General features: G+C 39.6%; 1 protein-coding gene across 1 annotated transcript; it reads right to left on the bottom strand.

Annotated features, from left to right (window-relative positions):
- Positions 1 to 23497: 23497 nt before the first annotated feature.
- Rap2b (RAP2B, member of RAS oncogene family) lies at positions 23498 to 26582 on the bottom strand. Its single transcript, XM_006972607.4, has one exon. The coding sequence runs from the start codon at positions 26035 to 26037 to the stop codon at positions 25486 to 25488; it is 552 nt and encodes a 183-aa protein (XP_006972669.1). The 5' UTR covers positions 26038 to 26582; the 3' UTR covers positions 23498 to 25485.
- Positions 26583 to 27285: the final 703 nt, after the last annotated feature.

Here is a 27285-nt window from a genome sequence, read left to right as displayed (position 1 = left end):
TGATTTTAATTTTATCTTAATTTTTATTTTTATTTAATTTTATTTATACCTTTCCTCTTTTTTACTCTACAGGTCCTTTACATGTGTATTTTGGTTTACAGTTTAGTGGTTTTATGGGATTCTAAGGGTGGGTGTCTGAATCTATTTCTTGTGCCTTGTGTTGAGCTCTTTCCCTTTTTGTTTGTTTTGTCTTATTCGAATGTGTTAGTTTTTGTTTAATATATGTTATGTTATGTTATGTTATGTTATGTTATGTTATGTTATGTTATGTTATGTTATGTTATAGTGTATTATACTCTCTTAAAAGTCTGGTTTTTAGTGAGAGACAGAAAGGTGGTGAATCTGGATGGGAGGTGAAGTGGGGAGGAGGTGGGAGGAGTAGAGGGAGGGGAAACCATAATCAGGATATGTTACATGTGAAAAAAAATCTATTTTCAATAATAGGAAAAGCAAAGAGTAGCAAGTACTCTTAACTACTGAGCCGATTCTCCAGCTCCATTTAAACTGTCTATTGTATTGTTCATGTGTGTGTCCATATTGTATGAATTAACACATTATTTATATTCAAAATCTGTACATGTTTGATATATATACTGATGAGTTTGTCCATATATATATCTGTTCCTGATAGTAACACTACAATCAACTATTAAATGTAACTATCATCTACAAAAAACTATAAAAAATACAAAAAATGAAAGAAAACATGGGGGAAAAAATCCTCTTCCTAAGAGCTATTCTTGCAAATGTACTATAATAAAATGAATCTATGCAACATAAGAATGTAGCATGATGTGAGTAGAGAACACATTCATTTTAATATTTGAAAACGAAAAATACAAAACTTCGCATGCATGTTTTCTCATGCAGTCAAAGGTTTTGGTGTTCATATGGAGATTGGATGCAATCTAGTCTCATAAGCCTCCAGTAACTTGCCACTACACAGGCTTTGACGTGTGGTTTTGTTTCTGACTTCCTTTTTTTAAAGGTTCTCTTTGGCTTTCATTTCCTCACTGATAAAATGAATAATATGTTCCTAGACCACATGGACTTGTCATAAGGGTGAGAGACATGTTACATGTAAGTTATTGGGAACACATCGGTAGCTGGAACCTATCAACACTCTGTGAATGTGAATGATCATTTTACCCTTACATTTACTTCAGCTTCCGAATGGTGCCTATGCTTTGGTTGAGTTACGTAATGAATTTCCAGCGAGTTCATGTTCCTTTTCTCTGCCTGTTATATAAACCCGACACTGGAAGGCTTCTTGTATTGTCAGTCACACAGGATCACCAGGTAGTGAAAGCAACAAAGAAATATTGAAATTCCCATTCTAATTTTAAATGTTTGCCCCCTCGGTACTAATCAGTGCTATATAAATATTAGTCTGTGAGGGCTGCCATAGCAAAGTATCTTGGAGTAGGTAGTTTAAAGACTACAAATACATTTTCCTGAGAATTCTCCAGGCGAGGCATCTAAAATCACGGCACTAGGGAGGTCAGTCCCTCTGGGCTGTCTCTCAGCCTGAAGACAGCTGTCAGTTCCCTGTAACTTGGAGTTCTTCGCTCTGTGTGTCTGTTTCCCAAGTTTGCCTTGCATGAGGATATCAAATTATACTACAGCCTACCTTAATGTCATCACTCTAACTTAATCATTTTTATAAAGAGTCTGTCTTTAAACAGAGTTAGGTACTTACTAGTCAGAGTTCCAGCTTTTGCGACAGGGATTGGAGACTGGCTACACAATGTCTTCTAAAAAATGCATCACTATTCCTAAATAATTTTATTTAACACTGTGGGAATTGTTGATCTCTAAATGGATAAATTAAGAGTTTTTAGAACATACTATATCTGATGTAGCTATGAATCCATATGAAAAGTCTCCCTAAAATCAAGTATAACAAATTCCCAAGCCACAACATAACTTTAATAATGAAAAGTGCTATCAGCCACACATGCTGATGTGGGCGTGGAGAACAACAGTTCTTTGGGAGGCTAAGGTGAGGGATGAGGAGACTCAGCTTGGGCAACTTAGAAAGAGACCTGTCTCAAAAACAAGTGTTTAAAGTATCATAGACACATGAAGTTCCTATAATTATGTCTTTATTTCATAGAAAAAGTGCCTTTTCATTTTAAATGGAGTTGGTTAGCATTCTGTTAGTGAAGATACAACTAATTGTCAAAAACTACCTTTGATAAATAAAGTAGTATTTAAAGCTAATTTTAAAAAGTAATGATTTAAAGTTAATAAAACTTGCAAACGCAATCAAGGAACATGGCCGTGCTAAGGACACTAGTTCAGTCGTAAACTTCAGTCTTGTTTCAGAATGACTTCAGTGTCTTTTTTTCAGGATTTTTTTAAAAAATATTTTTTTTGGGTTTTTTTTTTTTTATTTTACAATACTATTCAGTTCTACATATCTACATAACAGCCACAGATTCCCTTGTTCTTTCCCTTCCTGCCTCCCTCCCCTTCCCCCCAGCACACTTCTCATTCCCACCTCCTCCAGATAAAGGTCTCCCCCCGAGGACTGGGATCGACCTGACTGGACTGCTACTCACATCACCAGTGAGGCTACCTGGAAAATGGGACCCCAAGAAAGACACGGAGAAATGGATGAGATCTACATGAACAGCCTGGACATGAGTGGGAGCAATGAAGGGCAAGGGTCGAGGGAAAGAGAACGGGAGATCCTAGCTGGATCGGGAAAAGAGAGGGAGAACAAGGAATAGGAGACCATGGTAAATGAAGACCACATGAGAAAAGGAAGAAACAAAGAGCTAAAGGGGCCCACAGAAATCCACAAAGATACCCCCACAAAAGACTGCTGGCAATGGTCGAGAGACAGCCGGGACTGACCTACTCTGGTGATGGGATGGCCAAACACCCTAATAGTTGTGCTATAAACCCCATCCAAGGACTGAGGAATCTGGATGCAGACATCTATGGCTAGGCCCCTGGTGGAGCGCTGGGAGTCTAATTAGTGAGAAAGAGGAGGGTTTATATGAGCGAGAATTGTTGAAACTAAGGTTGGATAAAGCACAGAGACAAATAACCAAATGAATGGAAACACATGAACTATGAACCAAAGGCTGAGGGGCCCCCAACTGGATCAGGCCCTCTGAATAGGTGAGACAGTTGATTGGCTTGATCTGTTTGGAAGGCATCTAGGCAGTGGTACCAGGTCCTGGGCTCGTTGCATGAGTTAGCTGTTTGAAACCTGGGACTTATGCAGGGATGCTTGGATCAGTCTGGGAGGAGGGGACTGGACCTGCCTAAAAAATATTTTTTTAAGATTTATTTATTTATTATGTATACAGAAGAAGGCACCAGATCTCATTACAGATGTTTGTGAGCCACCATGTGGGTACTGGGAATTGAACTCAGGACCTCTGGAAGAGCAGTCGCTGCTCTTAACCTCTGAACCATATCTCCAGCCCAAAGGGCTTTTTGTTGATTTAATTTTGCCTTTTTTTTTTGAGACAGGGTTTCTCTGTGTAGCTTTGGAGCCTATAATCCTAGACCTCACTTTGTAGACCAGACTAGCCTCAAACTCACAGAGATCCACCTGGCTCTGCCTCCCGAGTGCTGGGATTAAAGGCATGCGCCACCACTGCCTGCAAGTTCTTTTTTAACAATAGCATTATCACTTTACAAGTAATTGTGTTTTGTGCTGTTATAACTGGCTGCTAGCTTGTACATGTCTGATACTAGACTCTAGGTCTCTGTCAGTCCGGACCTGAAAATAATGGATCACCAGCTGTCAAGAGGCACTAAGGGCTACAGATCCAAGTCCTTGTTTCTGACCAGAGCTGTGCTGTTAATATTAAAATCAGAAGACAACAGGAATATTTGGAGGAAAGAAATGAACTGTGTGGGTTTATGCAGGATTAAATGAATTTGCTTAAGAGTGAGGCTCAAGTAAGTTTTGAGGTATAAAACGGTTTTAAAATGTGCTACATTCTGCTCTTCAGGTGCTTTATTCTCCCTCAGCAAAGGATTGTACATGGTCTTGAGTTTGGGGGTTTGTTTCTATTAATATAAGATACATATAATACATTTTTCTTACTGAAACTCTTACCTCAAAATTTTTAGGGCATGAGGAACTCTGGTATGAAGCAAAGCTTCAGGAATTTTTGAATGAAGAAACTTAATACTATAGGAGTTATTGATGTATTGTTTAATCTGTTTGCAGGGAAACCCAAAGAGACAAATCCTGAAGTGCCAGCCCTGAGTTATGCGCTATAAAATGTCTTGTTTAATGCTTCTTTAATGAAATCAAACCCTTTAGATAATGAAAATAAAGAGAAAGGTCAAGTCACCAGGGATAAGCCACTTAACCTTATATCTTATTGCACCACACAAGCAAAGGGTAAGAAGCCAATCTTCATAAATTGAATTTATTTCATATTCTTAATGCTTATGAATAAATCATCTTTGGTAATTAAATAATGTATGCTGCTTTTCTAAAAAGCCACCTATCATTTGTTAGGGTTGGTGTGTGCTTTCCAGATTTGATACCTTTCTGCCAGCACCCTTTCTTAGCCTTGGGTGCTTACTGGTTCTAACTTTCTAGCCTCAGAAGCTTGCCAGATCTACCTTCTGGCACCTCTTCTATCCTCAGGTAAGGTTCTAGCTGAGCCGGTAAGGTTCTAGCTGAGCATTTGAGAAGGACTAGGAAGGAGAGAGGCCAACACTGCAGTCACAAGTCCCTCCTCTAACACTGCATTTTCTGCACTCTAAATCACATACCACACATTGCAAAAGCACCTGTATGTGGCATACACTCTCATAATCACAATTAAAAGGCCCATTTCTTTGTTTTTTCAACTGGGTTAATTTTCTATACCTGTAATATAATCCTCTCCAGATTTTAAAATAGATATATAAGGTAGGAAATAAAAACTAAGAATAAAATTTCCTTTATGCATTATCAACTTGCTTAAAGCACTTTTACAAAATGCCATCAAGCTGAAACCATAGTGTATGCCTATATTTCCAGTACTCAGGTCAGCAAGTTCAAGACCAGCATGGATTATATAGCAACACTCTGTCTGACTAAATAAATAAGTAAATTAATAAATCATAAAAGCCACCTTCAACCTTCTGGAATTTTCTGACTTTTTATTTCAGAAATACATGTGCACTTTTTAGACTTGCTCAGTAGGTAAAGCACTTACCACAGAAGTGTGAAGGCCTCTGAATTTAAATCCCTGGGACCCACATAAAAGCTGGGCATAGTAGTAGTATATAGCTGTGATCCCAGCAACTCTCTGGCAAGACATGAGGCAGACCAGAGAATCGCGGGATGCCTACAGGCAAGCTAGCTTCAGATGCTCCGAGGTAAACAACAACAAAAGAGAGTCAGATGCATCGCAAGCAAGATAGAAGACAGGGAATGAACCTGGGACTGCCCTCCAGCCTCCACATGCACAGTATGACCAGCATGCATCCACACTCACACATATTAACTTATAAACACACAGCACACACACACACACACATATGCACCATACATCATACACACACATATACACACACAGATATATATGTACGTGTGTGTGTGTGTGTGTGTGTGTGTGTGTGTGTGTGTGTGTATAAAATACACACATCTATTTACACACATTTTAGCCTTTACCATTTTGATATTAATTAAATAACTTTGGGGATAGGGTATCATGTTGCCCTGGCCTCAAACTTTCTGTGTCACCCAGAAAGGCTGGCCCGAGTGCCTATCCTCCTGTTTCCAATTCCCAAGCACTGGCATTAAACACATGTGCCACTGTATCCACCTAGTTTTTATTTTTATTTAAGTTATATTCTTTATTCATCTAAAGTCAAGTGGGAGATGGTTCAAGTCTACTTTTGATAACTAAAAGTAATGAAAAGAACAAGACAAGCATTTATTTTCTTCTTATAACATGTAGCCCACTTTGCACTTGACATTTCAAGTTAATCAGCACTTTGTACCGTGGCACTAAGTACTGCAAGGGCAGCTGTGAGCTTTTCCCTCGCAGACATTCTCTGAGGCCATAATATTCATGCTTTGGACATGCTCCCATGCTCATGCTGAAGACAGTCTCTCAAGTACAGTCTTGAAGACCTTTTCCCCAATCTAATTCCTGTTCTTCCTTTCAAGAAAGTCTACCCAAACATAAATGCATGGGAGTCAGAGCAGCTTAATTAAATGGCTAGCCCTATGCACGCTGCTCTGTAAGGAATGAAATAACCATCTTGAAAGTATCCGTACTGTACTATTGATAAATGATACTTATAACACATTGATATTGTATATATGACTAGCATTCAGTGTAGTCACATTCCAGATGTCTCTTAGATAAAATTTCGAAGTATATATTCAGCCTTAAGAATTGAACCATTATTCCTTCTAGACATATTTTTAGATAAATTTTAGAGCTACGAAAACCTTTTTTCTTTCTGGAAAAGAGCCAAGAAAATTCGTTAAGATGTACTTCCCACAACACGAGCCTGCAACCTTCAGTCCCCAATCTTACTTCAGGCTATGCCTCCCATTTTCAAGGCACTCTTTAACAATGATAGGACATTGACGCCAATCATTTAAAAATCTGAAACACTTGGCTGGACTGTGTTCCTAAACTTAATATTTGATAGGCTGCTTTGTTTCTCTTGAGCCTCAGCTATAACTGACTGATGTCGTGTTCTAATTAGAACTCATTACAGTTTGACTCAACAGGAGAATAAATGAAAAATCCTGTTCGATAAAATAAAAGGTTCAGTCATATACATAAACAATTATCCAAAGTACTTAACTTAGAAATAAGAATTTGGCTTTTTGAGTTTACTTATGGAAGCACACTTACTATTGATCGTTGGGTGCCTCCAATTGACTCTTGGAAAAAGTTTGTTTGCAACATTTACATATGGACAAAGCCACTGTGCTCCACTTCATTAACTGTAGAGGGGAAGAGTCAAGGAAAGAAAAAAAAAAAAATCCCTGCTAATAAATTCATTGACGAGTAAGGCAACATTGAGCCTGGGATTGAAAGGGCATTTTGCCTGTGTGAATATGTGGCAGATACTATTTTCTTCAGTGAGGACTGTGATGCCAAACAAGGAAGTGGCAGAGTAAAGAACGAAGCCATACCAAAGCAGAGTGATGGGTGGTGAGGAAAACCAGTGCGGTTTGCCGGGAGCATTGACGGCAGTGGGTTTCACTCTACTTCTTACCCAGAACCAGGAAGATAGGTAATTGCTTTGCATTTACAAAAACAGATACAATATCTGAGGAAACGAGGCAGGGACATCATGAACTGTGATTATATGAAAGAGAATTATGTAAGCATATGGAAAAACTTAACTGGAAAAATCCTTGAAAAAATTATTACCTGAGCAAGCAAGCTACTTGCTTTGAATACCCATGGTAGGATTGCATCAGATAGTTTAAGTATAAAGTAATTTATAAGTAAATGAACAAACTCGTTATTTTTCCAGCTATTGGAAGGAAAATAATGGCAGGATTTCACAAAGAAGTCTTGTTTATTGACATAGTACTTGTCAAGTAAGAGTTAGTTTTTAAATGGCATTGAAGATATTGCTTAAACCAACAGAAAAATACAGTAGTTTTGCCGATAATGGTCTGTATTACATTTTCTCACCTGTAACCGTCTCAGGCCTAATATAAAAAAGAACATGGTGAAGTATAATCCCCCTAGGAAGGTCTGTAGAGGGAGTAGTAGACCAAACAATTATGAAAAGGTTAACATAAATTTATTTGAGAAGTTATACCTCAAACATTAAATTAATGCTTGAATTATTAGGGCACTCAACATTTACTCTCATAATAAAAAACAGGCAATAAAATCATGAAGAGATGCTAGTAAGCATATCCAGGCTGAGATGCCGAGACAGCTGTCTTGCTTGCCTTTCATGAGCTACGAACTTGGATTAGCATCTTAAAACAATTATTCTGATGGTCATTTAATGATTTTTAAAAGGGAGTTTAGTTGCCTTTAATTACCAGACTAAGACAACAGAATGGGAATAATAAAAATGCAATAATCATAACACACCAAATGTCCAGCATTAGAATAGAACAGAACCAATTCATTTTTGCAAGTGTAACAACATGAATCACTGTCATATTTGCTGCAGACAAATATTTAAATTAATTGGCATTTCAGAAGCAGCAATTTAGGGGACCATGAGAGTAAAAATACAATCGTTGAAGACAGCAGACATTAAAAACCAGCTCGTTGTTTTTTTTTAATCTGGTGGCTTCATAAATTACTCAGATTCTCTGACTTAAAAAAAATGAATGACCATTAACTACATGTAGGGATATGCAAATTTCATGCATGCCTGTGTGTGTGTGTGTGTGTGTGTGTGTGTGTGTGTGTGTGTGTGCGCGCGCTCGATAGCTTACACATAGTAAACTATTACAACTAAGTCTCATGGCTTATAGATAAAGGATCTGTAAATCAACCCAGAAGAGTGACAAAGGGCTTCACAGGGCACTCAGAATTTAAATGACTTCCAAAGCAACTTTTCCCACAATGAAAATCATCCTAAGAAGTGTATATAACAGAACACAAAATCAATATCAATCATTTAAAAAACACATATGTAAGGAATTTCATTCAATCATAAATATTCAAGTAACTGAAGTATAAATAAAAGAATGCTCAAAATTTTTACAAAATTACCTTCATGTTAACTCTAATACCTGCATTATACTGATTGGTTTTAGCTATGTAGCATTATATCAAAGCAATTAGTATGTCAACTAAAAATATAAAAATAAAACTTAAAAATAAAAAATGAAGAGAACAATAACTTCCCTAATTACGCAATGTTAAAATTTTATTCTCTTAACTTCAAGTTTGAGTTATCAGTGGAAACTACTTCAGCTGTGTGGCCTTAAACTATCCATTGACACTGTCATTATAAAAGTAGCCATGTACAATCTAAGTTAAATGACTTAATGCTAATGGTGAGGCTTTTGTTATACAATTTAATTATACTTTACATATGGAATATTCCATCTTTTCAGTGATTCTCCCTTGGGCTCATTTAACCAAACTCAATTTTTATTAAGAGAAAATCATATTGAAAATTCAGCTAATGCTGAACCATGGCATATTTAGTTGCTATCCAGATTCTTGAAACATAACATTCTAAAATTAAATTTGGCCCTAAGAGTCACTTACTGGTATTCATAAAATTGGTACTTGATTTTGAGTGACACCAAATTTCTAAGCCTGACATTCATTTTGAAATGAAAACTAAGCAAATCAGGGTAGTCAAAATGAATCATTAGGAATTAGACACATTTTCAAACTTCTGATTTTAAAGGTGATACCAACTGTGTAACTTCAGTACCTTCTTTTAATTTCTGAAAAGTAAAGAGAAGAACACCCCATGCCAGAGAAACGACTCAGCAAGTACAGGTCTTCATCTCCATGCCTGAACTCAACCAGCATCTATAGCATGCACACACAAATACATAATAAATAAACAAATTTAAAAAAACCCTAAAGCCCAAATTCTCTACCATGAAAAGCAATCTGAGTTTTTCCCTATAATCAACTTTCCCCCTATAATGAGAGCCTTGAATTCTATTATAAGCATTTAATTCGGAAAAGTTGTCTGCATGTAAGTCAAACAAAAAGGAAAGGAATAAGATACTTACTTCATTGTAAACTCATTCATGGGCATTCAACGTGAGGTCCCTCAGCATCACCATGGAGCTCTCAAACCTGCTCAGTTAGAATCTGTGTTGTGAGGGGCCTGCTTGATTTATACATATTCAACGGTAAAACAATTTGACAGGGCTAGTATCGGATGTATCAGATTTTTGATAAGTTTTGTTTGGTTTGGTTTGGTGTTTTGGGACGGTTTCTCTAACAGCTTTGGCGGTCCTGGAACTCACAGAGATCCACCTGCCTCTGTCTCCTGAGTGCTGGGATTAAAGGTGTGGGGCTACCACCTTCTGGACTTAATTAAGTCTTAATAACAAAATTAAGCTGATTGGATGACAGAGTTTACTCTCAATACTCCAAAGCTGTGAAATCTGAGTCAAGAGGCACGTTAAACCCCCCTGCTCTCCCTAGCCCCCACCCACACAGGTTCACGGGGAAAACTCTATTAGAGATCCATCTTCAATGATCTTTTTCCTTTCACCCAACCATCACTTTTCTCTTCTTTGGAGCCAATCTTAGGAAGCAGAGCTAACATGCACTAGAAAGTCACTTTCTGCTAAAGAGGGATCATTGTAGGCACAAAACCTCTTTCAGAACAGAGCTGCAATTATTTGGCTTCTTTTCTCTGGAACCAGAAAGTTTGTGCTATTTCTAGCAACACAATATAGGTACACAAAATAAACTTTTTTTTTTCATGCAATTCTAAGATGCTGTATTTGGCAACAAAATAAACCAGTTGTTCCCAGCCTGGGAGCAATAACTGGTCATCCGAATCACTCCCAAAAGCCATTATGAGGTTTTTTGTCTTCGTTTAAAGAGTGGATGATTGCTTGAAGATGTAGAGGATCAGAAATAGTTCAAACAGCTCCACAGGAAGTGGGAAATAGGGCTCGTGCATCCTACCCAAGGGAATCTGAACAGCTGCTCTTTAATTTGGGAGAGTAGATGATGTGACAAGTGAGAGTGAGGAAGGCTCCATGCGTGGAGTCTGGGTACTTTTTATCCCCTAGCTTAACAAAGAATGAGAGAAAGGAGAAACTCACTACAAGAGAGAAGAGCTGTTTGTCCTATGTTTTATTGGATGGCATTGGTTGGATGGCAGGGAACAGCACATATGTGTATGTAATAGAAATGACTGAAAAGATGCCACTAGCCCACAATAGTCCATTAGTCAGGAGGCATGCAATGAAGCTAAGGGCTGGCTCTGGCTGCTGTGCCTCCTCTCCACTCAGCTCCTTCCTCAGCACTAACCTTCAGCTATTCAAAAGGATTTCCTGACAAGACTTAATTCAAAATGAAAGCAATTAAAAATGCATTTTTGAAATTACAAAGGGAGTCATGATACAATTCAGAATATATTATTCTTACCCATGTCCAATTTTTCCACATTATCATTTAAATTGCAATTACATGATTTGTGCTGAAGGGTCTGAGTTTTCGAGCACTCATTGAAGAATGCAAATGGATTAATTAAATTTGGGAGAAATCTATCTTTATAACCATTGAAAGAGAGCTTAATATATTTTCTCTGATTCAGAGAATTAGAGAAATTAATCACAGATTTATGGATAAAGATTTCTGAAACAGAAATGAATTATTAGCAAATAACTCAGTGCATTATCTCTATTAATTGTCTTCCTGCATATATTTTAATTCCTTGTTTAAAAAAATTACGGTACATTTTTTGTTAGTGCTACAATCAATCTTCTAAGTCTACAGAGAAGAAGAATATAACTGAGGATGTTTACCCTCAGAACTCATTATAACATATATATATGTATATATATATATGTGTGTGTATATATGTATATGTATATATCCCGATGATAGTATTAGGAAGATTTAAAATGGCCCTTCAATAGTAATGCTACATTACACATGTTACTTTTATACACAGATCAATCTTCATGCACAAAATAGGATGCTCAGAGGTCCACTATTGGATTATAGATGTCAGGACTATTGATTTTAGAATAAGAAATTAAAATACAGCACCAGTGAGATGGCTACTTAGTGGAAGGAGAGAACCGGCTCCTACAAGTTGTCCACTGAATTTTACATGTGCAATGGAATTCACCCCTCCCATGCACACACCATGAATAAATATAAGAAAAAATAATTTCTATTTAATTAATTATTTATTTATTCATTCATTCATCATTAACTCATTCATTTGAGACTGGGATTCTCTGTGTAGTCCAGGAATTCATTTATTCATTCATAACTCATTCATTTGAGACTGGGATTCTCTGTGTAGTCCAGGAACTCACTTTGTAGACCAGGCTGGTCTTGAACTCAGAGATCTGCCTGCATATGCCTCCCGAGTATTGAGATTAAAGGTGTGTACCACCAATGTGCGGCTACTTATTTTTATTTTATGTGCATTGGTGGTTTACCTGCACGTACGTCTGTGTGAGGGTGTTGGATCATCTGGAACTGGAGTTACGGTTTTGAGCTGCCATGTGGGTGCTGGGAATTGAACCTAGGTCCTCTGGATGAATAGCTGGTGTTCTTAACTACTGAGCAATCTCTCTAGCAAGCCCCCCCTCCCAACCCCCGCAAATAATTCTTAACCAACTAAAATACAAATAAATGAAGCCAAATGAGATACCTTCAAGTTATCAGTTCCTTACTTGTGTGGGTATTAGAATCACTTTACCATCAAGCAGACATCCTTGTCTCAGAGTGTCTCAAGGGCAGTCTGCACAGGTTCTGTCCAGTTGGGAATCCAATTGTGTTTCCAGCTCAGCATCACTTGACTTTAGTGGGGAAGTCACATTTCGGGGATAAGCCCTACCATCCTTAACTTAAACATACTGATTCCCAAGCCTAGGGTGAGTGGCAGTATCCCAGAGCTTGCAAACACTGAGTCAGAAACTCCTTGGTAGGATATGTGTGTTCCCATGTGTGTAGGAGCACACGTGCCTCGGCACATGTATAAAGACCAGAGGACAACCCTGGGGTCAGTTCTCTCCTTTCACCTTTACAGAAGTTCTGAGGACTGAACTCAAATCACCACGCTTCTGCTGCAAGCGCCTCTACCTGCTGATTCACACTGCCAGTCCAACAATATGTATTATAATAATACGGTGGAGTGATTCTGACACACCCTCAAGGATGCAGACCAGTGGACTCTGTGATCTTCTATGATTAGCCCGGAAACCGACCTGTTTGTGAGCTTAGTTCAAGGACTGTATCTTATGTGTTCTAGGCCTAGAACGTCTCACTGTACAGATTGGACATCAGAGAATCAGCTCCATAGGAATTTCCTTGCTCCCGGATTTCTTTCATACTCTGTGCATACCTGTTTCGTGGTGCACATTATTCCTTCATTGCTTTCATCCTTTTATCGGGTCATTTGCATCTGCCTTTATTTTTCCTACAGAGATGTCACCATTGGTAACTTTTCCCTCTTACATCCCACATAGCAATGGCTCTCAAACTTCACCAGAACTAAGAGCACCAGAGGACATAAATTACTGAGCACCAACGTCAGTGTTCCTGACTAAGGATGCCCGAGGCAGTGCCTGGAGAATCTGCAGTCCCTTGCCCAGGGACCTCACTTTGAAACCCGTTGTTACCATACATACTGCATTCATTAAGGAGAAAATTCTAGCAAGTTACATCACTACTTTCAAATATTAGCTGGCAGACATTACAAAACAGCCTATCTGTTTTCAAATGATTCAAAGATGGGCCTATTAAATAGTACATTTTAAACCACATATTGAATATGATTTAATTTTTACATAATGCCCTTTCGGAATGATACTATCTAAACCAAGACATGCCTACATTGCACTTTAGGGAATGGGTCTGTAGGACAGGATATTCACCCTTTCCAACATTCTTAAACTATTTTAATCTTTCTTTTGACACCTTTAAAGAAAATGTAAGTTCCACTGCTATTATATTGACATTGACAAAAGTCCCATGTTTTTACAATTGAAGATTAAGAAAAGCTGCTTGTGGATTTCATTCTACAGATTTCTTTGGCTTTTTAAAATATTGCAGTCATTCATTCATTTACTCAATCAACTTCTGCCAAGTGTTAATTTGTATAAGGCATCATCGAAGGCACTGAGGTACACAGAGGAGTGAGCTGTATGCCTTAACACTGCAAGCTAGCCTTTTCTTGGGAACAAGGCCTGGGAATCAGTAAAAAGCTGCAGGGGATCTGGAGTGTTGTAGGGGTCGTAGGGGTTAAGAAACCTCTAAATCGGCTGGCACTAGACTATAATCCAGCTACTCAAGGAGGGCAAGGCAGGAGGAGGGCAGGTTCAAGGCCTGCCTGGGAAACTTAGTGAGACTCTGTCAAGAAAGATAAAGGGGTGTGGGATAGGAACAGGGAAGGAAGAGAAGGAGGCTCAATGGTAAAGTTCCTGCTCAACACATGAGGCCCCATGTTCAATACCCAGCCACAAAACAAACCTCCATCCATGCACAATGCACATCATCAATTTAAATGTGTATCTTAGCACAGTTATTTGTTTCAGACATTGTAAAACATGGCTGAACTCCTAAGGAAATGCTTCTCTTACTTATCAATCCCCAACCTGTCAATTCTATGAAAATCTAACCGCTCTCCACTGTTCTCTACTTTCATCCTTAGAAACTACACACTTCATCTAAGTAAAACAAAAGGAAGAACAGTTATACTGCAAAGATTCACCATGGAGTGGATGGGGGCTACATTAACAAAAGGAAACCATGGATGCTATGGAAAATAATTTACTAGTTTGCACAAAAACATAAATTTTCAAATAAACTGTGCTTTAAAAATTAATGCCAAGAAATATATGCTGAAGGGTCAATTTTAGGATAAATTTATGTATTTCTTCTTTGCTTTAAGAAGTACATAAAGAGAAACCAAGAAAATATGTTGCACATACATATGGAACTGAAATTTCAGTGATATTGATGTCAATAGTAAACATGAGTTCATTTTCTCAACTGTATCCATGTAATTATTTTTGATAAAATTTTCTACTTATTAATGAAACCAGGTTGTACACACAGCTTGCATTCCAATACTCAGTCAAGATTTTTATAATTTTTTTTAAAAACTTTGATTCTTAATTTTTTAAAACTCAATTTGGAATTTGGTTGTAGACAACAAAATCTGCTTATTCCCTCTGGCACACACACACACACACACAAACACACACACAATTGTCTTTTCAATAGACAAAGTGGGCCACAGTTGAGAAATAAGATAACACCGTAATTCAGAAATTACTCCTAATATATGGAAACCCCTAGTTCTCATTGAATAGCACTAGGAACAAAAATAATCATTTTTATTCCACAATTTCAAGAATGTAATGTTAATGACTAGGAAGAAATCCGTTCTAGGAGGGTCATTTATTTCTGTCACATTATCTATTGTATTCATTATTCAAAACTGCTGACACCAAAATGTCACTTTAGTTCCACTCTGTGTGCACTTTGTCTTGTAAAAACCAATTCTATTCCTTGTAATTAAGAGAGTACACATCTTGGCAAACTCTCCACTGCTGCGGTATATCTGAACAGCAGATCTGTCTTTTGGGTAATTAACATACATGCCTTCTTTCTCATCCATAAAGTGCCACTCTTCTTTAGTAAACTAAAATAGCAAAATAGTAATCTTGCTACCAAATGTACATGAGAGATTTATAATCATAAATTTATAACCATAAATTCTTTAAAAGTAATAATAGTCTTTTGGACATATACCTTTGAATGTGAATGCCCAAAAGCACTTGGGAAGAGAAGACAGGTGAACATCTGTGGGTCTGAGCTCTGCCTGGTCTACATAGAGAGCTCCAGGATAGCCAGGGCTACATAGAGAGATCATGTCTCAAAGAACAACAGCAACAAAAAAGAATAAATATAATGATTTTTACAATCAATAATCAAATGGTTACTCCTAAAAAGACAAATTTCATTTCCACTGAAAACTATTTTCATGCTCTAAAACATAATGCCAATCATGACACTGCAAAATCCAATCCCATTAACTTATTTGTTTAAATTTATGAATACACATATTTTCTTGGCATCTAGAATATTTCCCTTTGTTTTAGACTTTTTAATTACAGACAAAATACATTTCCAGAAGTCAATAAAACCAAGAAATTAGGGACAAAAAAATGTAAAAGAGAGAGACAGTATAAGAAAAAAATAATAAATTTAGAAAAAAACTTGTTTTCTTAAGCTTAATTGTGATCACATTACTAAATCTGATGTTTCTATGTGCAATTTAGTACAAAAGCTGTGCAAAGGCACTAGAGAACAAAATAATTCCACCAATACCATCCATTTTAATGTAAGATCATTGTCAATTTTGGGAGTAAAATTAAGCTACACAAATTACTCTCATCTTTACCAAACAGTGCTTTCTGCTAATTGTAAAGGATTATCTTGTTAACTGCATACATGGCTTTTAGAGACCCTTCTAACTGGGAAAAGCCCCATGGTGATCTTAGAGATTATTCCTGCTCATTTGCAAAATGTTAGCATTCCCTGTATACTAAGCGTGCCTGACTCCCAAATGTGAACCCTTTGAAATGTAGACTCATGATTTCTCCAACATGTAGGGTGCCCAGTAGTCTGGTAGCTTAAAGTTTTATGTGTATATTGACTCGATTTCATTAAACTGTAAGAACAGAACAATCATGTCTGGTTCAGAGTAAATTAAAGATCCATGGTTATTGAGTTAATTCCACATTAATGAACTTGCTGACGGGATTCTCAACAGTCAGTTTTCCAGGGCTTGGCAGGCACAGCCTCTGAGCTATGGAGAGGCTGCCAGGTTGCTGAGGACTTCATTTTAGAGTAGTCACTGTCCTCTCACTGTCCCCTTTTTTATACTTACTTAGCTATGTACTTTGGGTACAGGTGGGCATGCACAACTCAGTAACAGGAATCTGTCCTGCATTCACCCAGTTACCTAAATGTTAAAAAGGGGGGTATGGGGAGGAGAGAAGAAATATAGTGAAGGAGTTAATTGTAAAATTGCAATTTAACTAGAAGTAGATACATGAAGCAGCAGCTTTCTGTTCCAAAGGCCAGGCGCTGTGTAGGACTGCAGATCCAGCTGGAGACTGAGGTGAATTGCAGGACGATGCACCAAGAATAGAAACTTCCATGCAGTGCCCCAGTAGAGACTTGAGGGGTCTGAAATAAAGAGTTGCCTTTGATTTTTCTTTTGAGGATTCCTACAACTTATAAGTCTAGCTATTTGGTCCTCAGGCTGAGTGGAGGCACTCTGGCCACCCAGGTCCATTACCTTCAACCAGAGTACCTGTATTGAATAGCAATGCCCACCTCCCACGGCACCCCTTGTCCCAGGTAAAGAAATCCCTAATAAACATCATACTTTTACTGTCTTTAGGTATAGATTTAATGGATTGTTCCAAGTGATCTTATCTGAAGCATAAGAAAGGATACTGGTATTTTAAAAGAAAAGCACACACTGTATGTCGTGGAGTTTTAACTGCTCCCACTTCACTAGTTCAATCTTACTCCTCTGTTGTATGGCTGCTCCATCAGGTCTAGTTGATAGCAGCAGTTCACAACCAGGGGCTCATGAGCACTCTGGAGCAATACATGGTAATTCTTCTGATTGTCACAAATTAGGGAGGAAAATAACTGCACTTAGTGATGAAAGAACAGGCTGTTCCCAGCATTCTACAAAGCATGGGCTGTCCCAATGCACATGTGTGCATACATGCACACACACCCCTAAAGCATTATCCTGCCCTGCAAGTTCACATGCTGAAACTGAGAAATCCTGAGTCCCATTCACCACCATAGCATCTTTATTCCATCGCAAAGCCCTTTTTACCTGGGCTGGCAGTAGTCTGAGGCCTCAGCCAACCCATGAGCCATAACTGAATGCAAGGGAAGCCTCTAAATTAGAACACAGCAAGAGCCTGGTGGCTGCATATTTCCATCTCATACTGTGGTTTATTCTCCTTCTAGCTCCATCACATTCTTACACCTTAGCATCTATAATGCCAACACAACCTGATGTGTGCTACTACCATGTGTCTTTACCGCTATTTATGTCCCCTTAGTAACAAAAGAAAGGGTTGTAGCATTAAGAGGGTTGAGAAACACAGATACAGATATTGACATCTACATTATATGGTGATATGCACAATGTAGATACATAATTAATATACATATTAATATTAATACTTGAATATTCTCCTTAGACGCTAACATTTATTAAATTATATGCCATTCACAAAAAGAACTTATACAGAAATCTGTACTGACTAAAGATTATCGATGGCTCCTCAAATTGCAGTGACCCCCTCAACTATAAAATTATTTTTGTTGCTACTTCATAACTGTAATTTTGCTACTGTTACAAACAGAAGTGTAAACATCTGATATGACCCCCGTGGAAAATTCATTTGACCCCCTTAAAGGGTCACACCTACAGGTTGAGAATCACTGATCTATATGATATTAACTGTATAATAATGATAGATTCTGGGTTTATAACTTAAATTTTCAAAACTTTAGCAATGGTGAGAAAGCATAAAAAATACTGAAGCCCTTATGGAATCTTTAATATAACTATAATATATCTGAATTTTATGAATGGTTCTATAGCAATTCTTTTAAAAAATAAATAATTATATTCCTTCTAGATCTATCCAGCTACTTCTGTAACTTCATACTTAAAAAGTATGCTGTTCAGTTCTCCAGATAGTTTACAAAAGTGGTCAGCAGAAATCATTTTGGAAACCACAAGAGGCTAATAATCACAACTCCACCCTTCCATTCATATGGTCACATGGTAAGTGCTATTTTCTTTCTTTCTTTCTTTCTTTCTTTTCTTTCTTTCTTTCTTTCTTTCTTTCTTTCTTTCTTTCTTTCTTTCTTTCTTTCTTTCTTTCTTTCTTTCTTTCTTTCTTTCTTTCTTTTTAACCTCTTATAGGTGGTTTCCCAAGAGCCCTTTCTCTGAGCTGGTTGTCTTCTTTCAGACAGCACTCGCATCCCGAGAACAAGAGTTTCTGCATACAATAATGATTAGCTTAGCAGACTTAAAATGTTAGCTAACTATGCACCGCATTTTCATGGGACTCTCTCCCTCTCTCAGAAGCATCCTGGCCTATGTCTTCTTCACACAAGGAATTCCAGAAGACTCTGCCTTTCTTTGAGAGTACAAAACTGTCCTTTCTTGTTTCGTCTCATTTTGCATTTTTTCTTTTCCCTTTGACATGAACACATAAAAGCAAAATACTATATTTCCAAGTACTCAGTTTTAGCTAATCATCTCAAAAAAAGAAAAATACCCACATAATTAAACAAAACGAGGGTAGTCTTATTACACACTATCACATAAAACAAAAGTTATCAATTGCTTAAGCTTCACGGGACCCATTTTTATTTATATTATCCATTTGTCCTTCTGAGAAAAAGGCACACTTTTCTATGAATTTATCACCCACGTGCCCACCACATGGACACACAGCATTTTAACTGGTAGTGTATGTGCACATGTGCTTTTCCATAAACCCTTCTTAGTTGACAGATGTTACTTTGCAGCTGATGGTACAAGGGAAGCAAAAATTGTTTTTGTTTAAGTTTTAAAAACACTCAACAAGCATTGCTCTTGACATTGTAGTGAATACTGCATGCGCAGTAAATGTTCGTTGAATGATGGATGAATTCATTTTACCCCTACTTACCAACTCCACTGCAAATCTATTCTTGACAATCAAATAACAATCTCACACCTTTTGTTGGGTACCTGGATTTCCAAAGCCATCGATAATCTTTCTCTTTTCTATTAAAAAAAAAAAAAAAACAACTCTGCCTTTGAAATTTTTCTGTTATCACAAATAAAAGAACCATACATGTATTAAACTCCAAAAAATTTAGCCTTACATAATCTTATAAGATAATTCATCTTTAAAGATTAAGTTTAGTCCACCAAATAAGAAAAAAACAAAGAGCTGTTCCCTCTGATTTACGGAACAGACCAATACAATTCCAAATGCAGTGAGATCATTTGTATTTTCCTCTCTGTCTCTACCAGTCAGCCATCTCTGCTCTGCAGGACAAATTATTTCACTATGTAAGGCTTTAGCATTTATCAGCCTACTATTCATTCCTTTCCTTAAAATAACAAACTTCCCCTCTAATGAATATTAATCTGTTTGAATGAACTACACTTTGGATTTTCTTAGACAAGGTAAATATCTTTGTAATACAGTATACTTTAAAAATATATATTATTCTAAAATAAATATAACCTCTGATTTTGAACAGTTCAACAAAGTATTAGTGATCCAAATTAACTGTGACACAAAGCAACACAAAATGAAGGCCAATATAAAAATATTCCATTTCTTTAGCTTTTTGTTCTCTTGCCACAAGCAGGATTTTATGCAGCCTTCTACAACTGTTACACACATCAAACTATCACAAACAAACGTTTGCAACTATTTAAAGTGACATTTAAACTCAGAATGAAATACAAGAATGTTCTTTTATCATGTAGATGAATTACACTTTAAAATAACCTTTCATTTTGTGTAACTGGAATAGAAAATACAATTCTAGATTCTCCCCGTGGATCTATCATGAGTAGATGGGACAAAAGCCTACTTCTTTTCCGTCATTTCTCAGCTTCTATTCAGAAAGTTTCTAACTTTCCAGCATGAATGATGTGCATAAAAATGGCAATAACAGCAACAAGGGAGTGGGGCAAACATATTTTCACCAAAATACGTATTATTATTATTATTATTATTATTATTACTAATTACTATTGAGGCAAAAGCAAGCCAGCAACCCAAGTCCAGAATGCATTCAAAGAGAACCAAGCAGATCTGCTCAGGTCTCTTATCCTCATCCACCTTCACTTTTCTTAAGATCTCACATTACTCTCTCCACCACCTAGAAGACAATTGTGAAAAGCGACTTCTCTGGTTGCCACTGAATCTCAACTCTGCTTTTTTTCTTTTTGAAGTTAGTGAAGGCAGATTTTTAAAACAGGGTTTTGGGAACATCCTTGGGCACTAAAGTGCACAACAAGCCAGACAGTGGTAGTGCATGCCTTTAATCCCAGCACTTGGGAGGCAGAGGCAGTTGGATCTCTGTGAGTTCAAGGCCAGCCTGGTCTACAAAGCCAGGGCTGTTACACAGAGAAACCCTGTCTCAAACAAAACCAAACAAAACCACATAATAAAACACAACAACACATGACCGTTTTGTAATGTGTGTTTTCTCAGAATGGAGACTATAACTTCAGACTGAATTGACACGGAGGAGGCTAAGAAGAAGACACACACCTGTGTGTACTATGACCCGAACATTGATATTCTCTCAACTTATTTTCAGAGTCCTTGCTTGGAAACATGAAAAACTAAAGCCCCTACCTTTTAATTTCAAAGTAAATAGGAGGTAAGTATTTTCAAGTGCTCCCTTAGTCAAAGGTATTATTTGTTTTTCTTTTCATGGAGTAGGGATAATAATTTTGTAATAACAATAATGTAATCATTTTCTCAGAGTCTGCTTCTGATTTAGCATTGAAGATCACAGCCAGCATTGTTCAGATAATTAGGTGAAGCTAGACAAAGCTCTACCCACACACAACAGCCTAACAGTCCTTTTCACTAGTGTATGTCTTCTTCAGTAAATTTCTATGGAGTCTATTTCATCACCACAGCAGAAACGAAAGCATCCTGAAATGTAAACGCACATCTTAAGTGGCAGTGTCTGAATATCTAGGTAGATCCTAGTGTGATGTGCATTTAGTGCTGGGACTTAATCTTTGATTCTCAAACTACAGTCCCTGGACCAGCAACATCACTGTCACCTGAAATATGAGAATCTACTCCAGATCCACCGAAGAAAATAGGAAGCAGTCATAAACATACTGTTTTAACCTGCAGGTGATTTTCACATGCAGTTTAGTTTGAGAACCTCGGGAATAGGTGACCCCTATTGTCTCAAATCACCAAAATGCTACTGTGAAGAGATCAAATGCTCCACTTACCAGTGCCACGTCAAGTAAAGGCATTCAATCATTCTTGTAGTCTGAATAAAATACAATCAAGAAGAGCATGTTCTTGACTTTTAGACCTGTAACATTTCCTACAGAAAATCTGTATTAGCAAGCTTTCTGCCTTTAAGCAGGCATTGACAAACATGAATATTTTAGCAGTGATCATCTCCAAATTCAATCTTAGTTTTCCCTTCACATTTATAGAGCAGGATATTTTATGATAGATACAGCATGGGCATTTCACATCGACTTCTCCAAACTCCTGCTCCATATAGTGTTTGTTCTCTCACTTTCCATCATCCAGAAGGTAGAGTAATAACAAAACTGCCCAGACAGTTCAAGTAAAGGAGGCATTTGGGATCCTCACCCAATGGAAATATGCAGTACTCACGGTGTATGAAGTCTTTGGCTTTTAAAGACTAACTTCAAATAGGCCTGGTTTCTCAATGTGACTCAATGAACGATCTTAACTGTTAGGATGGAAACTGTTTACCTGAAGATCAAAGTGGGAGACTTGGGTAGGCACCTTTAGCTTTTCTGAGGTGTTTACAAATGATCAAAAATAATGCTTTGAAATGACAGATAACTGGGCTGGCTGTCAGGGACCAAAAGAAAAGTTGTTTCAAAAAACAAAGAAACAAAAAACCCAAAACCCCAGCAGGGGTCAAGTTTAATAGTCAGTTTTCACTCCCTCAGGAAGCACATCCACCCCCCTGGACAGGTGATTACCTCACAACAAGCTCCACCCTCCCTGACTCACTTCCTCAAGCAGTTGAAGCAGTCCAACTTTCATTGAAACAAATGCTTTTATCTCTTTACACCATACTAGATGAGGTCCTTCCTAGTCAAATAGACTTTCATACTTAACGTTTCTTCTTAAAGAAAAAAAATTGCCAATTTCTGTTTTGCCATGAATATAACCGGCGAAAGCCAAACAACTCAGACCTCCATTTTCCTGCAGCAGCTTTAATTTTACAATCCAAAAGCATTTATTTTACAGTACTCAGTAGAAACATGTTTTTTAAAAAAACCTGTCCTGCCTTTTATGACCTCTACAAAATCCTCTGTGGAGGTGATTAATGCACCAGCAATCTATTTCACTGTCCACCTTCAAATATTTTCTGTAAGGAGTACGTACATTTCTTATGAGCTATATACTTGGCAACACTTTTATCCAAAGCCTTCCAAATAATGACAAAAGAGGGTCACCAAACACATTAAAAAAAAAACAAAAAAACCTTCCAACAGTGCTTGACACATCTCCAGAATGTGCATCATTTTAATCTACTTAAGCAATCACATTTATTCAAATGTAAGAATGAATTCTTGTAAAAACATTATTTTGAGCAGTTTCGACTTTTTTATACTTAGAAACATAATTGTGTTGAATACTAATGGAGAAATGAGATCAGAGTTGGGAAACAAAGGCCAGGACAGGCAAAACTATTCTCCCTCCCTACTGGAATGGTGAGATGCAACCTGCATGGAGAAAAAAAATTAAGGCAAGATAGACTGATTATCACTTTAAAGAAACCTGTGATCTCGTTTGGCTTGGTCAAAGGAGTCAATTCCTTGGTTAAGACTCTTGAGACTCCAGCTTTGCCTCATGAACCTATGGTATAATCTGTTATAGATACTTCCTTATTCTGTAAAGATTATTGTACTAGAGAAGCCCAAGGAAAATACAAATAATAAGTAACAACACAACACACATTGGCTCCTACTTTTTAAAAGAAACAAATTTTGTGGTCAAATATAATCCACAAACTAATAAGAGCCAGGGAATCCTCTGTATATAGTTTTGTTTTGAATCTAATGATTTGGTTCCAAATAAAAACTTTGGAAGGGTTGAAACAATGACTGGAATAATGCACGCCATACACTACTAAGTACACTGTGTGTGAGAACAAAGTTAAGAACACTTCTGACTGGAGGCATGACATAAACAGACAAAACCAAACCGAGACAAATAGAAAGTACCCCCCTCTTCTCCCAGATGGATGTAACTTTCCCAGACCTAAGAGAGTGTGAGCAGTGTGCTTCTCCTCTTGGCTACAACAGTGAAGTTCACTGATCTTTGTCAGTACTACAGAGTCAACACACTTCCTCCTCTGAGGAGTCAGATGGTATGGTCATACCCTGTGATGCTCAGGCCTTGATAATTTTCCCCATTTAAAAAAAAAAAAAAAAGAAAGCTTAGAAACACTGTCATCCAATTTGTCATGGAAACAACTCTACCTTCAAAATTCGACAAACAAGTCTGGAAGGCATCATGTCCCTGGCTCTGTCCACCTCTGCCTGACACCGTTATCATGGATACTGTAAACCAAACCACTGAATATGAAACACAAAAACACAAATAGTTTGGGGTTTCTTTAAAAATGACATTTGTATTAAAAGTCTTAAAATGAAGAGACAATGAGTGGAATTAAAAGTTACAGTTCGTTAGAATTCTCTTGGTACATCACAACAATAAAAATTCTGCTCTTTGCTTCTGGAGGACACCCTGTAACAAATAACAGAGACACTGTGAACACAACAGAATGGGGGCTAAAACCTGAAATTTGAACAAAATGAAGAGGGAAAAAAAAATCAAGACATGGGCTTAACATTAAAAAGCTAAGATTAATGAAGCAATTCATGGACTAACAGGCCCCATTTGTCCTGGTTCTCTCAGGAAGATACTTAAAGTGGTTTTGGGGGGCAGCAGAACAGCAGATTCTGGGATATGGTGGGAATTCACAGGTTGGCACCGGCTGGAACAGCTGAGTTTGAAGGCACTCTGCAGACACAGGGGTGCTGGGGGCCCTGAATCACATTTACAAAGTCTTTGTATTGTATTTTTAAAAGCTCGTCAGCAAAATCTGTCACTGCCAACCACAAAAAAAAAAAAAAAGCTATACTGAAACACACACACACACACATACACACACACACACAATAGCACACACAAAAATGTGCAGATCTTTAACATTTTTTTCACAGCTGATTAAAAAAAAATACTACCATTCTCCCCCAGACTCCCCTTTGATACAGTAGGTAATCAAAATAGATTTTTTTTTTCCCACAAATATCAGCAGACACTTCCTGGCACCCCACACTGTATTGGCATCAGTGTTAACAGTCCCAGTTCACATGTGCAATACTTCAGATTGGATACACTGTAACAAGAACCCAACTTTGCATAGACATCCTCAGAATCGTAATCAGTCCCTGGGTTGCCCTTCCAAGCTGGCAGAAAAGGAACCCCTGGTCTTAATTTCCAAATAATCCTGGAAAACAAGGGAAAAAACAAGTTTCTTCCCCTCCTCTGGATCCTTCATATGGTTTTCTCAGACCTCCTTCCTTGTATTTAGAACCTGGAACTATGAACAGTTGTTTGGGGGAACCCTCCCCCACTGCCTCCTTCTTCCCTTCCACTTCCTCCACCTCCCCACCCCCATTTTTTTCAGGCTTGAAACTTTTGCTTGCCGGTGTCAAGCAGCCAATACTGCGCCTTAATGGCTACTTAAACGGGAAAATTATGCATGAACCGAAATCAATGAGGAACGTACACGCTGTAAAGAGCCACATTTCCATCAGGGTCTTGGATGATCAGGAACCGACACCCCCTCGAATCCCCGCTGAAGGCTGGGGATGCTGGCCACGCAAGTCAGCCAGGTTCCTCGGACATCCCGGCCAATACAAAGTCGTCTCCAATCTCAAAGCAAGAAGACAATCACATTAAGAGAATCGGGTGTGTTTGGCTTTGTGCACAGAGCGTGGCCAGCGCCGGCAGCCGGCGCCTCACAGGATCACGCAGGCCGAGCAGCAGCCCTCATCGCCGTTGGGCTGTGCCGCGTAGTTCATCTGCCGAACGATCTCTGCGAACAGCTCATCCACTGAGGCTTTGTTTTTGGCGGATGTCTCCATGAAGGGGCAGCTCCACTCCTCGGCCAGGGCCTTGCCCTCGCCGTATGAGACCTCGCGCTCGCCCTCCAGGTCCACCTTGTTGCCCACCAGGATCATAGGTACGCGCTCGTACCGCTTCACGCGGATGATCTGGTCCCGCATGGGCTTGATGTCCTGGAAGCTCTGCTGGTTGACCAAGCTGTAGACGAGGATGAAACCCTGGCCATTCTTGATGTACAGGTCCCGCATGGATGCAAACTGCTCGGTACCCGCGGTGTCCAGGATCTCCAGCACCGACGGCGACGAATCCACCTCAATCTCCTTGCGGTAGAAGTCCTCGATGGTCGGGTCGTACTTCTCGATGAAGGAACCTGTCACGAACTGCACGGTGAGCGCAGACTTGCCCACGCCGCCCGAGCCCAGCACCACCACTTTGTACTCTCTCATGGCTCCGTCCGCGCCCTCGTCGCGCCTGCCGCGGCCCCGTCGGGGCTGCGCGCTGGGGAAGGCTGGGCTGGGCGGGTGGACTTCTCCCCTTCCTCCGTTCCGCAGGAAAAACCCCGGCGAGAGTGGCCCGGGAGCTCGGGCTCACCGATCGGCTAGCGGAGTCCTGCGCCGGGCCGACCAGTGGCGGGGGCGCGTCTCTGGGACGAGGGTCCCGGGCCCCGCAACAGCCCTGGCAGAGGACCCTGAGGACAATGCGCGCAGCCGGAGCAAGGCAACCGCTGGAGCTCCTCTCCACGGCAGCCCGAGAGGGCCGGGAGACAGTGGCGGCTGGCTGCAGAGGCGGATGCTAATTGCGCGTCCGGCTGGGACACGCGTGGCATGTGTCCCCGCGGAACGTGCGCCCAGCTCCGCGGCCCATCGCTCTCTCTCCCGCAGCCTCCGCTGGGCGAGGGCTTCCTACTCGCCGCGCGCAGCCGACCCTCCCCGCCCCGCCGAGCATGCCCAGTGAGCTGCCTGCGGCGCCCCGCCCGAGTTCCGCTCCGGCTTTTCCGCAGCGTCGGGAGGAGGCGTGGATAGAGGGTGTGGCCAAACGGGGCTGGGCGGGGCGGCGCGAATCTTGGAACTGGGCAGTTCTGCCTGTGCCCGTAGGTGGGAAGCTCCGGACCGAAGCTACCTCCTTTCTTGACACTGCGAGCCTCTCGTGGGCGCATCGGGTAGCAGCTGGCTGTGACCTTCTCGCCTCTATGCGCTGTTAAAGGCGGACAGACACTAGTCCCCAAGCCCGGACCGGTGCGCGCTTCTCTGGACCACACACCTGCTGGGCATTTTCAGGCCAGGGAATGTAGCAGTGGCGCATGCCCCCACTTGACCTGGTGTTCTCGTGTCGCTTCCCTGCCAAGAACTCGTCCCGAGTTCTCGGTCCCGGACTAAGAGCTAGGGATGGGAATTAATGGGGCACCGCAGCCTTCGGGGCAGGATTCGCTGGGTCATCCAACCTCCCCTTTGGCTGGAACCAAAACCCGGCTAGCGGATCCGGCCTTGCGGAAGGCGTGCGGCCCCCCGCACCTAGTCAGGGCATGCTCAGTCGGCCGAGCAGGTTTGGGGTTTGCAAGTAGGAAGGTTTCGCACCGCACACCCACACGCCAGCTCAAATTACCTCTCCCAGACTCCCAACTCATTGGCCCCAAGATGCGAGTCTCACACCCACAAATGTTGTCCCATTGGCTGCTGCCGAGGTTTTGTCACTTT

This window comes from Peromyscus maniculatus, chromosome 6, assembly GCF_049852395.1.
Source record: "Peromyscus maniculatus bairdii isolate BWxNUB_F1_BW_parent chromosome 6, HU_Pman_BW_mat_3.1, whole genome shotgun sequence".
NCBI classification, from domain to species: Eukaryota; Metazoa; Chordata; class Mammalia; order Rodentia; family Cricetidae; genus Peromyscus; species Peromyscus maniculatus.
Note: the sequence above shows the minus strand (reverse complement) of the source record. Positions and strands in the feature narration are given on the sequence as shown.

Excerpts from the sequence above, each read along its gene's own strand:
- Rap2b (XM_006972607.4), bottom strand. The coding sequence starts at position 26,037 with ATGAGAGAGTACAAAGTGGTGGTGCTGGGCTCGGGCGGCGTGGGCAAG.